This window comes from Ambystoma mexicanum, chromosome 1p (genome assembly GCF_040938575.1).
Source record: "Ambystoma mexicanum isolate Mex_15411 chromosome 1p, UKY_AmexF1_1, whole genome shotgun sequence".
NCBI lineage: Eukaryota > Metazoa > Chordata > Amphibia > Caudata > Ambystomatidae > Ambystoma > Ambystoma mexicanum.
In genome coordinates, this window is record NC_090921.1 from 758,120,685 (window position 1) to 758,134,865 (window position 14,181).

General features: G+C 51.8%; 1 protein-coding gene across 6 annotated transcripts in view; it reads right to left on the reverse strand.

Moving 5' to 3' along the window:
* Positions 1 to 14,181, reverse strand: part of TDRKH (tudor and KH domain containing) — a 2,163,439-nt gene that overhangs the window by 1,853,396 nt on the left and 295,862 nt on the right. For all 6 annotated transcript variants that reach the window (XM_069650772.1, XM_069650762.1, XM_069650739.1 and 3 more), the window contains one exon: positions 4,362 to 4,468. In XM_069650772.1, the coding sequence (XP_069506873.1) occupies positions 4,362 to 4,468 (107 nt within the window). The remainder of the gene's footprint in view (positions 1 to 4,361; positions 4,469 to 14,181) is intronic.

Here is a 14,181-nt window from a genome sequence, read left to right on the forward strand (position 1 = left end):
TAGAGCTCGACCGGGGCCTCTCCAGGAGCTTCGCCGGGTGCTCGGCCTTCCTCTTACCCGACCCAGAGCGTTGGCTCGTGGTTGATGGTGCCGGGGAGGGTGCGCCCTGCCTGGCGCCCGTAGAGCCCGACCGTTCGGCGCTCCCGGTGCCAGCGGACTCGCGGTGCTTGGCCTTATGTTGGGCCCGGGTCGCCGGGGCGCCCTCAAAGGTCTTAGAAGACCGCTCGGATTTCTTCTTCTCGCCAGACGGGCTCTTACCCTCCAGCCAGTTGGCGAGACGTTGATGGCGGTCCTTCATGGTCCGTTCCGACATGTTGCCGCAAAACGCACAGTCCTTCTCCACGTGCGTCTTGTCCTCATGAAGGCAGTAAAGGCAGAAAGAGTGTTCGTCCTCCTTAAAGACGTTCTGCAGCTGGCATCCAGGGCAGACCCTGAACAGCTTTCCGGGCGTCGAGCTTCCCTTCTCCTGGGCCATCTCCGAGACCGGGCCTGAGAAGCTTCTGGAGTCCTCCGAAGTGTAGCTCGACGAAATCTTCACCCTTGAGGGGCACAGACGAATCCGACACGGGTCCCCGTTGATCGGATGTAGGATCGGTGGAGCTTGAGGCTCTTTTGACCGAAAGAATCGAAGTTTTTTGTGAAAAAAGCGCGAAAAATAGCACTAACGCTCGAGAGCAATAGCACGAGGATCCCAACACATGAACGTGCGGTAAAAATCTGAAGATGGCTGCCAGAGGCGGTGCTTAGGTAGAGGGCAGTCATTGGCTGTGGTCAGTATGACGCAGAGACCAGTGATTGGTTATTACTACGAAAGACAGATCAGAAACGAAACTGATACTGGTTTTTTCTTTACCGAGGATTCCCAGCCTGACGACAGGGAATATTCATGAGCATGTGAATCCATGCCAGACCCCATGCTGGAGAAACGTACATTTCGACAAGGCCTAATTAGCATTAGCTTATTTCAACGCCATACTTCCACCGGTAAATATTTTTCGTGCCCAAGCATCCACTTACTTGTCATCCTCATCAGGAGGGATTGTAGGGTATGCAGATTGCTTTGTGGACATGGCTGCTTGAACGCCTAAGCTCTCCGGTGTCAGATGTTTTGTCAAATATTCTGGGTCACTGCTCAATTGCCTAAAATCTTTTGAGAAGTTTTTGTTAACTGCCGTTGCAGTTTCTGGTGTTTCACAATTAGATGTAGCTCTTTTCTGGAGGGCAATATTAAATAGTAATATTGGATCTTTCTGGGGACCCTGATCAAAAATATCAGTTAAATTATTCTGCTCAAATGGTGGTGCAGGCCTACCCGAGGCCAAAAATTCTACCGCCTTGCTCATCAGTTGTCTATATGAGGCGTCAGCGTGGCCAGTAGGGTCTTGCGTCCCAAAATCTAATTCTGGAGAAGTTTCTACTCCACTGGCTGTCTGCAAGTTTTCGTACAAGTCTTTCATTCTAGACTCATCAGAAATGCATTCAGCCGACAATTTGGCTACCAAATTGTAAGCCAAAAGGTGGTGTATTGTCATCTGAAGGCTCATGGTCTTAAGTGAAATTAAATGTGTAAAGACATCCTTGGTAAGCGTTTGAAAATCTTATCCTGTGTTATTGGGGGCTTCAACAACTTCGAACAAATCAACGACTTATAGGTTAACAGTGTCAGACACTTGAGTCGATGGCTCCGACGCTAATGGCTTCGTCAAGATCGATATCGTTGCCGAAGTTGCCAACATCTTCGAAGGACTGGACTCTTTGCTTTTCGAAGCCCTCGCCAATTCCTTGACGGATCGAGATTTAGATAGTTCTCAATGTAAATCCGGTTTATGTCTCAAACTCGAACGTTCACATGTTTTAGCCTTCGTCTTCCCATTGGCATCTTTATGCAGATCGACAGGGGCATGGACCATCTTTTCTTTCAAGGTGGGTAGGGCCATCTTTTCGAAGATTTTTGTGATTTCTTTACGAAATGCATCTCATTTGGCTGGAGGAGTCGGATTTGGTTGGACATTGGATTACCTTGGAGGAGGAATCAGTAGCAGTCGAAGTCAACCTGGAACGTTATTTTTTGTCTTCTGGAAGACAAAGATTGACACGATCGACTTCTCGTTCGAGATCTATTCCGTCGAGGAGAATCTCTCGACTCTTTGAACTTTCTTTTTTCGAAGTCTTCGAAGGAGACAACGAAGGGAGCCTAACCACAGCCAATTTACCTTAGTGACGAAGTTCAGAGAAGAACCAAAGCATGCCGTAATTCTTCAAAACGAATGATCGGAAAAACGGAATTGAAGCCAACGGGTGCTGCGTGTGGCTTCTTATACTAATGATGATGACAGTCGAACAGAGGCCCTTGAGTGACATCGACCAGACAGCACACAGTGCCCTCAATCGAGAATTTTGTTTTCCGAAGCAGCTGAAGCTGGAAAGATATCAAAAGATGAGGAATACGTGGAGGACACAATCCATTCAAATGGTACTTTGTTTCCTTCAATTCTTCATGTGAAACATCAAAACAAGGCAGTTGTGTGGTCCGTTTATATGAAGAACTCACCATCGTGGACGGGTGAGTAATGAAGCTTGCATTGTCAGGATGATCGCCTTTGGCTGCAGGTAACTGTTGTGAAAGAGTGACCTGTCCAAATCCCAGAAGTTGTGTACCTCGGAGTAGACTATCCAGTCACTGAGCACTCTATAGACAGGCTCTTTGTAGGAAGCAGTGGGGGGGATGGGGAAATCACCAGAGGTTTCTCATGCCCATCCACCATAGTAGACCGGAATGCATCTCTGCAGACAAAGGAATAGGCTCTGATTGAAGCAGACTGCTCCACGACCAACAAGTGGCTAGATTTATTTGGGTATGCTTCAGGTGCAGACCGGCATATGGAGCCACAAGGACACAACAAGGTTATCAGATAATATATAAATTAAATACATTTAGTATTAGAATGCCAAAGGCTACCTGTTGTTCAGTAACTCTACACAGGTGGAGTGCAGATCTTGAATCCTCTTCCACAGTTGGGAAGACCTTCCCCACTTTGCAGTCCCAGATAAAGCTATATTATATTGGATTCTCTGGGTAGAGGTCAAGGTACATTTCTCTTGTTTTACAGTGAGACCCAGTGCATAAGCCAGTTGGAGGACACAATTGACTGAATCCTTAAAGCAGGAAGGAGTAAAAGACATTAGCTAGTTAGCCTGATGAGGGAAGATGTGAATCCTTTGGAGGGGCACGTGTGACAGACATAAGAGTCAATATACCTTGGTAAACACACTTGGGAATTAACGGAGCCAAAGAGCACCTTCAACAGATAATGGGCAACCATTATCAGATATAGAGCAACAACCAGTCTCAGTTATCAGATGCAGGTGCATATATGCTGAAAGTCAACATGGAAAGCACTATAAAACCTAGGAATCAGCTAGTGTGGGTTGCAGTATGCAGTGAGACAGTTAAGGAGGGCCTGGCGACAATAGGGCAGAAGGCAGAAAAGGTGGTAGTAACAACAAAAGTAATAAAAGAAGGAGGAGGGCATTCGCAGCCAGACAAAACGGGCATGAAAGACGTCGAGTTGGCTGAAGGCAGGCTGAAAAGACAGTAGGAGGAACTATACACAAGCAAAGATGCCAGAAGATGAGTAGTCAGGATGACCAAGGGTGGGAAGCTCCAATCTTTTAGCAAGGAGGTAAACCAGATGCTAGGGCAACAAGAATTTTTGGAATAGGGGACAAATCCTGGCTCCACTTAAACCCAGCGGACAATCTACATTTAACCCTTCAGCTGGCGTATGAGACAGAAAGACCCATCAGAGAAGCTTTGGGGGGGGAACACAGTTTGGGACCTTCCATGAAACCTGTAATCGCCAGTGAGACTGAGGGTTTGGGAACACCTGGGTACCACACAGTACCACTGGGAAGTGAAATGGCATCACAACCAGTGTGAGTGCCATGGTTTTGAGAACATTTTTCTGTTATTTGTATCTTTTTCTTATCTGTCAAATTCTGCGAACCAGATTTCCCAAGTTCAGTCTTTTGAGCATCTCTTTATATATTAATCGAAGAGCAGAGGAGTCTGGCCTGGTCATTCATAACACTCACCTCTTCCTTGGCTTTCACTTATTCCTTGGGTAGACCGATGTGTGCTCACATATAGAAATCACTAAGAGCATTACAAACCAACCTACTCAGACTAGACCTTGTGTGATAGTTGAATTTAAGGGATTGAACTACATGTGATTCAAGAGACTGTGGCGCGGGGAGCAGTAAGGTTGTTAGATCGCAGCAGATCAGCCAATAAACCAATTATTTTTTTTTAATTACATCTTTCAAGTTGTTGTACACTCCCTTGGGATAAATGAACTTGCCTGTTTTATCATGGCTCCCTGCCGTCCAATGATTGCTTTCACAGCATCCCGTGGAACCTTCATCTCCACTTCAATATCATCTTCACCCACAAATGCCGAATAATCATCTAAAGGAAAATTAGATGAGAACAATCAGATTGTACAGAAATCAAGCCCAATAGAAGGATAGCTACTCCTTTCAGGGGTGCCAAACAGAAATGGGCAATGAAAGGTTTATGAAATGAGTTACCAAAAGATCAAGAATCCCATTCGCAATAGATTTTTCTTTCACCCCTTCTGTGCGATTCATCCTGGATGCGCCACATCAGTTTTCACCCTTCTGAAATACGAGACTTTGTTGGCACTCTGGTGAATCTGGCAATATCACTCCCTCTCTGAGGAAACTCCTCCCATATGGCCAGGGAATGGCAGCTGCTATCGGATCCAGACCTTGGGAGTCGCTGCCTGAGGGAGGACCAATATGGGGGTTTGGTGGGGGGAAATCCCTCATTGGAGGGAAGGAGGCTCACTGACAGGAAGGACCAAGTTACTTACCTGTAACTGTTGTTCTCCAGCATGGGTCTGGCATGGATTCACATGCTCATGAATATTCCCCGTCGTCAGGCCGGGAATCCTCGGTAAAGAAATAAATCAGTATCAGTTTCGTTTCTGATCTGTCTTTCTTAGTAGTAACCAATCACTGATCTCTGGGTCATACTGCACCCAGCCAATGACTGCCCTCTCCCTAAGCCCCGCCTCTGGCAGTCATCCTCAGATTTGGTAGCACGCCAAGTGGCAGTATGACCAAGTGAAGAGCCGCAGAGGGGTAGGTGGGAGGGTTTGCATGTGAATCCATGCCAGACCCATGCTGGAGAACAACAGTTACAGGTAAGTAACTTGTTCCTTCTCCAGCATGGGGTCTGGCATGGATTCACATGCTCATGAATAAAAGAATACATCGCAGTATACACATGCACAACCACGGGAGGTGGCAAAGGCTCAACATTAAGCACTTCTTACCTCCTCACCAGGCTCACCTTAGGCGAACAGGTTGTGCAGCACTGCTTGGCCGACCCTGGACTCCTCCCTGGAGTCCCGATCGATGGAGTAGATACTTGTGAAGGTGTGCGTCGACCTCCACGTAGCAGCCCTGCAGATGACAAGCAGGGGCACACCAGACAGGAACGCCGTGGTAGCAGCGATCGCTCTGGTCGAATGGGCTCTCGGACGGCCGGGCAGCGGTCGGTTTGCCAACCGGTGCCAGTGCATGATGCAGCCGGAGAGCCACCTGAAAATGGAAGTCTTCGAGAGAGCCTTCCCTTGATTCACAGACCCAATGTTCACAAACAGTTGTGATGTCTTCCGAAAACTCCTTGTGCGGTCCACGTAGAACTTCAGCGCTCTAGCTACATCCAGCGAATGCAAAGTCCTCTCGGCCGGCGTCGAATGCGACGGGAAGAAAACTGGCAACACCAAGGGCTCGTTGAGGTGGAAGTCCGACTGCACCTTGGGCATGAAGGAGGGGTGCGTCCTCAGCACCACCCTCGTGTCATGAAAAGTCAAGTATGGAGGCTTGCAAGATAGGGCCTGGATCTCTCCCACTCGTCGTGCGGAGGGGAGGGCCACGAGGAATGCAGTCTTCCATGACAGGAACTTCAAAGGCGCCGAATACATAGGCTCGAATGGGCCCCCCCCCCCCATGAGCCTGGTCAGCACCACATTAAGCTCCCACGCCGGGGCAGGAACCTTCACCGGCGGGAATGATCGGAATAGTCCCTTCATAAATTCCTTCACCAGGCGATGAGACCACAAGGACGCCCGTCCCGTAGTCCTGGTATATCGGGAGATGGCAGCCAGATGTATTTTGATGGAGACGTGAGCCAGTCCAGCTTCGGCCAGCGACAGTAGGTACGGCAGTACTTGAGGGGCCGTAATCTGCAGGGGCTTTAATCTTCTGTGCACAGCACCAGACAGAGAACCTCTTTCATTTATGACCGTAACACTTGAGAGTTGAGGACGCCCTGGCCTTTGCAAGAACCTCTCTGCAATCAGCCGGTTTATCATACCCTCCAAACTCTAGTGCTGCAGGAGCCAGGCCTGCAAGTTCAGCGACTGTGGGTCGTGATGGAGAATGGCGCCTCCTTCTCTGGAGAGAAGATCCGCGTCCGCCGGCAGCTTGACCGGTGTGGACGTTGACAAGTCCAGAAGGTCCGGGAACCAGATCTGCCTTGGCCACGCCGAGGATCATCCTGCACCTGGACTTCTTGAACTGTTTGAAGAGGCGGAGCAGCAACGGCAACGCGTATAGAAACAGGCCGTCCCAGGGGAACGAGAAAGCATTGCCCATGCTCCTCGGCTGTGGGAACCTGCTGGCGAACCTCTGGCACTTGGAGTTCGTCGCCGTCGCAAACAGGTCGATCTGGGGTTTGCCCCATCGTTGGAAGAGCCGATCCACTTGATACTGGCACAGTTCCCACTCGTGGCACGAGCGCAGCTCCCTGCTGAGTGAGTCGGCACTGGTGTTTTTTATTCCTGCCAAGTGGAAGGGGAACCAGAAACATCCCCTGGGCGACGGCCCAGTGCCACAGATCCTGGGCCTCCTTGGTTAGGGCTGGGGATCTGGTGCCCCATTGCTTCCGTATATAGAACTTCATGGTGGTGTCGTCGGTGAAGATCCTCACCGCTTTGTCCTTGAGGGACGGAAGGAACGACTTGAGAGCCCAGAACACTGCTTGGAGCTCCAGAATGTTGTTGTGGAGAGACCTCTCCTCTGGGAGCCAAAGGCCTCTTGCATGGAGATCTCCGGTGTGGGCCCCCCAACCCTCCAGAGAGGCGTCCGTCACCGTCTCCTGAAACACCGGGGTTTGAAAGTCCGTACCTGTAGTGAGGTGAGCACGGGTGACCCCACCATAGGATCGCCCGACGGAACTCCTCGTCGAGAGGGATCCTGTCCTCAAAGCAGCCCGTCGCCTGAAACCAGCGGGCGTCGAGGAACTCCTGTAGCGGACGCATCCGAAGTCTACAAAGTGGTACAAGATAGATGCATGAGGACATCATCCCGAGAAGGGACTTGATGGACCTCACCCTGGCCACGTCCGTGGCTAACAGGTGCCGCACCTTGCCCAGGATGGTCTTGGTCCTCTCCTCTGAAGGGAAGGCCAATTGCCCCACTGTATCGAGCTTCGCTCCCAGAAACAGTGCTACTTGCGATGGAACCAGGTGGGATTTGGGGTAGTTGATGGCGAACCCCAGCTCCGTGAGCAACCGGACGGTCCTCGCCGTGTGTTCGACGGCGAGTTCCCTTGTCCTTGCCCAGATTAGCCAGTCGTCCAGGTAGGAGTATATGTGAATCCCCTGCAGGCGCAGCCACGCCGCCACTGGTGCCAGGCACTTGGTGAAAACCCTGGGTGCCGACTTTAATCCGAACGGTAGGGCCCTGAATTGGTAGTGGCGTCCCTGAACCATGAACCTGAGGAACTTCCTGTGCCTTTTTAGAATGGGGATGTGGAAGTAAGCATCCTCCAGGTCCAACGATGATAGGAAATCGCCTTCCTCCAGCTGTCCCAGCACGTGCTGGAGGGGGACCATCCTGAATTTCTGCGCCTTGATGTATTTGTTTAACAGACGCAGGTCCAGGATGGGGCGCCAACCGCCCGTCTTCTTTCTGACGAGGAAGTACCTGGAGTACACTCCGGAGCCCCGGAGCCTCCTGGGACGAGCTCGATGGCACCTTTCTTGAACATGGCCCTTACTTCCAACAGCAGTTGAGGGACAAGATTCTCCTTCCTGGCCACGGGAGGAATGCGAGGGCACTTCTTTTGGAATTCCAGCAAGTGCCCGTTGGCCAGGGTGTCCAAAACCAACGGTCGGTGGAGATGGACTCCCACACACTGACGAACTTAGTCAGCCGGCCTCCCACCAAGGTGCTTCGGTGGGGGCCCGACAACACGGCCAGGTCAGTCTTGCTTGGAGGCGGCCTTGCCTCCTTGGTGACGACGGCGGGATTCCCCACTGCTTGCCGTGACCTCTGTAGGCGTCCTGGGAAGAGGAACGGGCCGCCTGGCGGTAAGTGGAGGAGCCACCGCTGGATCCTTTGGAAGCACCCTGTCTGCCTCCGGAGCCCCGAAAGGGCCGTCGCTGTTGAAGCACCCCTAGGGCACGGGCCATCTCCGAGTCGGTCTTGATGGCCTGTAGAGACTCGTCCACCGCCTTACCAAAAAGGTTGTTGCCGTGGAACGGCATGTCCAACACTCTGGTCTGGACGTCCTGGCGAAAGTCTGTCGCCTTGAGCCATCCTCATCGGAGGCAAACTCTGTTGCCCAGTTGGCGAAATCCGGTATCGGCAATGTCCGTTGCCACCGTTATGGCATGATCCGACGCCACCTCGCCTTCCTGCAGAATTTCTAGGGCCTCCGCCCTCTTGTCGTCAGGTTGGAAGTCTAGCAGGGGAGCTATCTTGAACCAGAGCTCCCTGTCGTAGCGAGCCACGATTGCTAAGGCATTGGCCGCCTTAATCGTCGTCGCCGACGACGAGATGACTCGCCGTCCCATGGAATCCAACTTCTTGCCCTCGCTGTCCGGCGGGGAAGTGGAAGTTGAAGCCGCCGCACCCGCTGCCTTCTTCTTTGCCGCTGCCGAGACGACAGTCCGGCGTGGGCTGGGCCCTGAGGCACAAGGGGGCGGCATCAGGGACTCGGTACTTCTCGTACCCGTCCCTCTTGGCGGGTGTCGTGGAAGGGTTCTTGAGGTCAGCAAGCCCCTCGTCCTAGATGTCGTCCAGCAAAGGCACCGCGAGGACCGTCTTCCTCTTGGCCTCTCGTCGTTGGTACAGAAACCCTTCTTTTTTTGTTCTTCAGGGCAGAGCTGGAAGAGCTCAGATGCCCTGGTTATCATGGCGTGGAAAGAGCCAATTTTGTCGGCTGGAGAAGCCCGTGGGGGGAGAGGGGGGAGCTGATGACGGGACGTCATCGCCGTCATTGTCCGTCCCCGTCGCTGTATCCATCGCCGTATCCTCTCTAGGGTCCGGCGAGGGGGATGAGGGGTCCACAGGTCTAGCAGGCAAGAAGGGCGGAGCGGGGTGGACTCTCCTCTGCTTGTTCGGAGGGCTTCCCGATGGGCCTGGTTCTGGATCCTCCGTCAAGGTCCGTGGTAATCTCGTCCTCATCTCGGCACATAAGGATTGTATTGCCAACAAAATGGCCGCCGAGCTATCCTGGGGCTCGGGTAATGGCTGCGACGGAAGGGATGGCCGCTCCACTGGGCCCTCTTCGTCGATCACGTCAGCAGGGACTGCCCCCTGGGATTGAACCTTCTCGAACCTCTCTTTGAGGCCTATGAACCTCTCGTTGAGGCCCTTCTCGGTTTCCACCAGCTCCTCCTCAGAGGCTGATTCAGAGTCTGTAATTGCCACCGGCCCCCCGCCCCTCTTTTTCCGCCGGGGACTTCACAGGGGTCTTAACGATGGACTGGAAAGAGGATTTCCCCCACGGTTGCAGGGATATTCTGGGCCCAGAGGCCGTTTCCACTGGCGCAGTCTCAGCCGGCTTTGCGAGGGTTGCAGCGACCACTTCGATAGAGGCCTTTGCCGTCTGGATCAAAGCCCTCCCCACCTTAGGTGAGTCCTGGGCCTTTGCCTTGTGGGGAGGGTCAGCGCCTCGCTCCCCCTTAGAGATTGACCGGGTCCGCTCCAGCGGTTACCTGGGTTCTCGGACTTCCTCTTCCCCGAACCAGAGCGCTGGCTCGTGGTCGAACGTGCCGGGGAAGTAGCGCCCTGCCTGGCAGCCGAAGAGCCCGACCTTTCAGCGCTCCCGGTGCCCGCGGACTCGCGGTGCTTGGCCTTCTGTTGGGCCCCGGTCGCCGGGGCACCATCACAGGACTTCGAAGCCCGCTCAGACTTTTTCTTCACCTCCTCACCTGCTGTGCCCTTCTCCAGCCAGGCGGGAACGACAATCTTGTTTGGTCCGTTCCGAAAGGTTCTTGCAGAACGCACAGTCCTTCTCCACGTGCGTCTTGTCCTCATGAAGGCAGTAGACACATCGTGAATGCTCGTCCTCCTTGAAAACGTTTTGCAATCCGCATCCAGGGCAGCACCTGAACAGCTTGGATCTGGGCGTCGAGCTTCCCTTGTCCTGGGCCATGTCTGTTGAGGTAGGCCGCAGATCTTCCAGAATCCTCCAAGAAGTGTAAACTCGATGAAAACTTCACCCTTGAGAGGCGTAGGAGAATTCCGAAACGGGTCCCCGTTGTCGGAAGTAGAAACGGTGGAGCTTGAGGCTGGATTAAACCGAAAAAATGAGAAAATCTCCTGAAAAAGCGCGAAAACGCAGCAAAAAACTCGAGAGCTAAAGCACGAGGACTCCCAACACTTGACCGTGCGGTAAAAATTTGAGGATGGCTGCCAGAGGCGGGGCTTAGAGAGAGGGCAGTCATTGGCTGGGGGCAGTATGACCCAGAGATCAGTGATTGGTTACTACTAAGAAAGACAGATCAGAAACAAAACGGATACTGATTTTTTCCTTTACCGAGGATTCCTGGCCTGACGGGGAATATTCATGAGCATGTGAATCCATGCCAGTCCCCATGCTGGAGAACATGGTATCCCCTCCCCACTCAGGGTATAACACCAACCCCTTGCATTCCCAAACCTCTATGGGTTGTTGTGACTTAGATCCAGTCCATCCACTTTGAACCGACAGTAGGGCTCTTTCCTATACTTTTTGTAAAAGCACTTCAACAAGGAAAAGCACGAGAGCAATACAGAATGCTGAAGCTGCAGAACTAGAGGCACGTTCTAGTGGTTGGATGGATCAGATAGGGGCCAGGACATTTAAAATGATGCCACTGCAAGGAAGATGGAGAACCACTATACCAGACGCTGGTCGGGAAAGGAGGACGAAGCCAGCTATAGCAGGGAGCAGAAAAGCTCCAACCGGCGCTGCCATGAGCTCAGCGGTTGAAGGTATGCTACACGCAGGCCTTCTCTCCACAGCGTCTGAAGGCCATGGTAGAGCAGGTAGCGGAGAGCTGACGGAAGGCCAACGAAAGGAGGAGGTGCTCCGCTGGAGAAACCAAAGAATGCAGAGAACGGCAAAGCCGCCACAAGAGACCAGTAAGCCCAGAGGGAAAATGGGACACCGGGGTGCTTCGCAGCAATCACTGCATACCAAGGAAAGCGTGATAATTAAAGGGCGAACCTGAGCAAGGGAGCAGGGTCACTAGTGCATTACAGAATGACATGTATGAAGTGGTGTCGAAGACCCAGGGTCTGAATTAGGCAGACTGTTACATGTGGAAGAAGTCTTAGCAGAAGAGTAAACCAGGCAACCTGCGAGTTTGGGACCCACATCCAATCATAATGTGAACACTGTGAAAGCGCTGGCATGAGAGTACACCAGGCAATGTGACTGAAAGCCTCGAACAGCACCCAATTGCGAATAAGCGCTGAGAGTCAAAAAGAGGAAAGACAACCTCCAAGGTGTGTGAAATCCAAGGGAAGGTAAACATACCCCCCTGGACTGGAATTTGAATACATTTTGAAAGCCAAGCTTAGGAAGAGAACCCCTTGAATGTGAAATCCAGGGGAAGGAAGCCATGCCCCTTTGATTGGAAAACTGCCTATGTTAAGGAGAAGAACAAGTTACTTTCTTACCTGGTAACGTTCTTTCGATGGGATGTACCTCCGACTTATTCCATATCTCTGACAGTAATGTCCACAGCTGTGCTGCTTCGAAATATTTCAGCGTCGGGGTCCTACATCAATGACGTCGATACGCTGTCCCTCGAGGGCCGCTGTCGAGAGCAGACGTCACCGGATGTTATATGTAGGATGCACGACGCCCATTGCCTCAGTTGTAGTTTTTTTCCCAGAACGTGTGGCACCAAACATCTGCCAGAATGACTACAGAAAGCCTTGTGGAAACAAAAGCTGCAATCGCATAAGAAATTCTGTAGAGGGACAGGCTGGGAGGGTTCGATGTGGAATACGTCGGAGGAACATCCCATCGAAAGAACGTTACCAGGTAAGAAAGTAACTTGTTCTTCGAGGGGGATTGTGTCCTCCGACGTATTCCATATGTCGGACAGACTCCCAAATCAGTACCAACGTATGGAAGTGGGAAAAGAAGTTAGAATTTTAGAATGCCCAATCAAATTGCAGAATAGTGGACCACCTTACCAAAGGCCAAATCTTGCCCATGGATAGAATGCAGGGAGTAGTGTTTTACAAAAGTATGGACAGAGGTCCATGGGGCTGCTTCACAAATATTACGAATGGGAACACCCCTCTGTAGAGCAGTAGAGGCAGCCACACCCCTAGTAGAAGGGGCCCGTAAGCCTACCCGAGGGTCCTTACGTGCAGAAGCCTGCATAAGTTTAGGGACGTATTGCGACCAGGTATGAAACCATTTTGGTCTTCATGCACTATATCTCCTATCACTCTGGCTAGCCGCTTTGCCAGGATTGTGGTTAATATTTTAACGTCATAGTTAAGCATGGCAAGCGGGCGATAGGAGTCACACTTATTAGGAGGTTTATTGGGTTTGAGCATCGGAACCATTAGTGTTTCTCTCATGCTATCCGGTAGGATGCCCCTTTCATAGGACTCTGAGAAGACTAGATGTAATAAGGGTGTTAGGGAGGGTTCGAATGCCTTGTAAAATTCGGGGGGAGGGGAGCCCGTCGCATCCGGGGCTCTTACATGTAGCTAGGGATCTAATGGCCTCGGTTATGTCTTCAGGTGTGATATCGAAGTCTAGAGTTTCAGACTGTGCGGGTGACAGTTTGGGCAGGCCCATTTCCCCCAGGGTGTCTAATATTTGTTCTAGTGGGACTCTGTCCGTGTGGGAGTATAGTTGTGCGTATAAACACTTAAAGGTATCGTTGATGCCCTGTTGGGTTCTATGTTCCGTGCCCTGTTCATCCTGCAGTGTTGTATGCCTAGGGTGCTTCCTTTTGCAGAGCCAAGCTAGCAGCCAGCCAGGTTTATCAGCCTCTGCGTGTGTTCTGTTTGTTCTAACGCTAAAATCGAACTTGGCTAGTCTGCTCCACGCCCCAGAGCAGTCCTCCCTGAGAGATCTGAGATCTTCCTCCCTCTTCGGGGTGTCAACTGAGGCGGCTTCCAGCTGTAGGATCTCCCGCTCTTTCTGTTCCAGTTCACCCCGTAATGTTCTTCTGATGCCCCCAGCCTTCGCAATGGCCACCCCTCTTGTCACCGCCTTTAAGGCGTCCCATAACATACTGACTTGTTCAACACTACCCGAGTTTTCCTCTATATAGTTCTCTATGGACTCCTGGAGCTCCTCCTTGAAGGTTGGGTCTTTCAAGGACTCCGCAGACATCCTCCACATGGGGATGGGTGGTCTGGGGTTATTGTGGTTCCAGTCCAGCAAAAGTGGAGAGTGATCAGAGGCAGTTCTCCCTAGGTATTGTGTGCCCCCAATTTGAGGCATATGCTCCCTGCTTATAAAGAAGTAATCAAGTCTCGTGTGGAGGAGTAGTATGAATAGGCCCTCTCGTCTTGGTGTAGTTCCCGCCATACATCTGTCAAGTCCATTTCCCTGACCATGGCCTTCAGGGACATAGTGGCAGCGGAGGGGCTGCTCGTTGAGTGCCAGGACCTGTCGAGCTTCGGGTTGTGGACACAATTAAAATCACCTCCCCCATAAAAAGAAGCCATCTCGGTACTGCGACATTGTGGCGCCTAGCAGTTGTAAGTGGGCTGGGATACTATTGTTCGGGAAGTACGTGTTCACTATGCAAATTTCTCTCTGTTCAAAGGTTCCCCATAAGATCAGGTATCTACCCTCAGGGTCTTTTTCCATCTTACTTAGGTGAAACGGAGCCT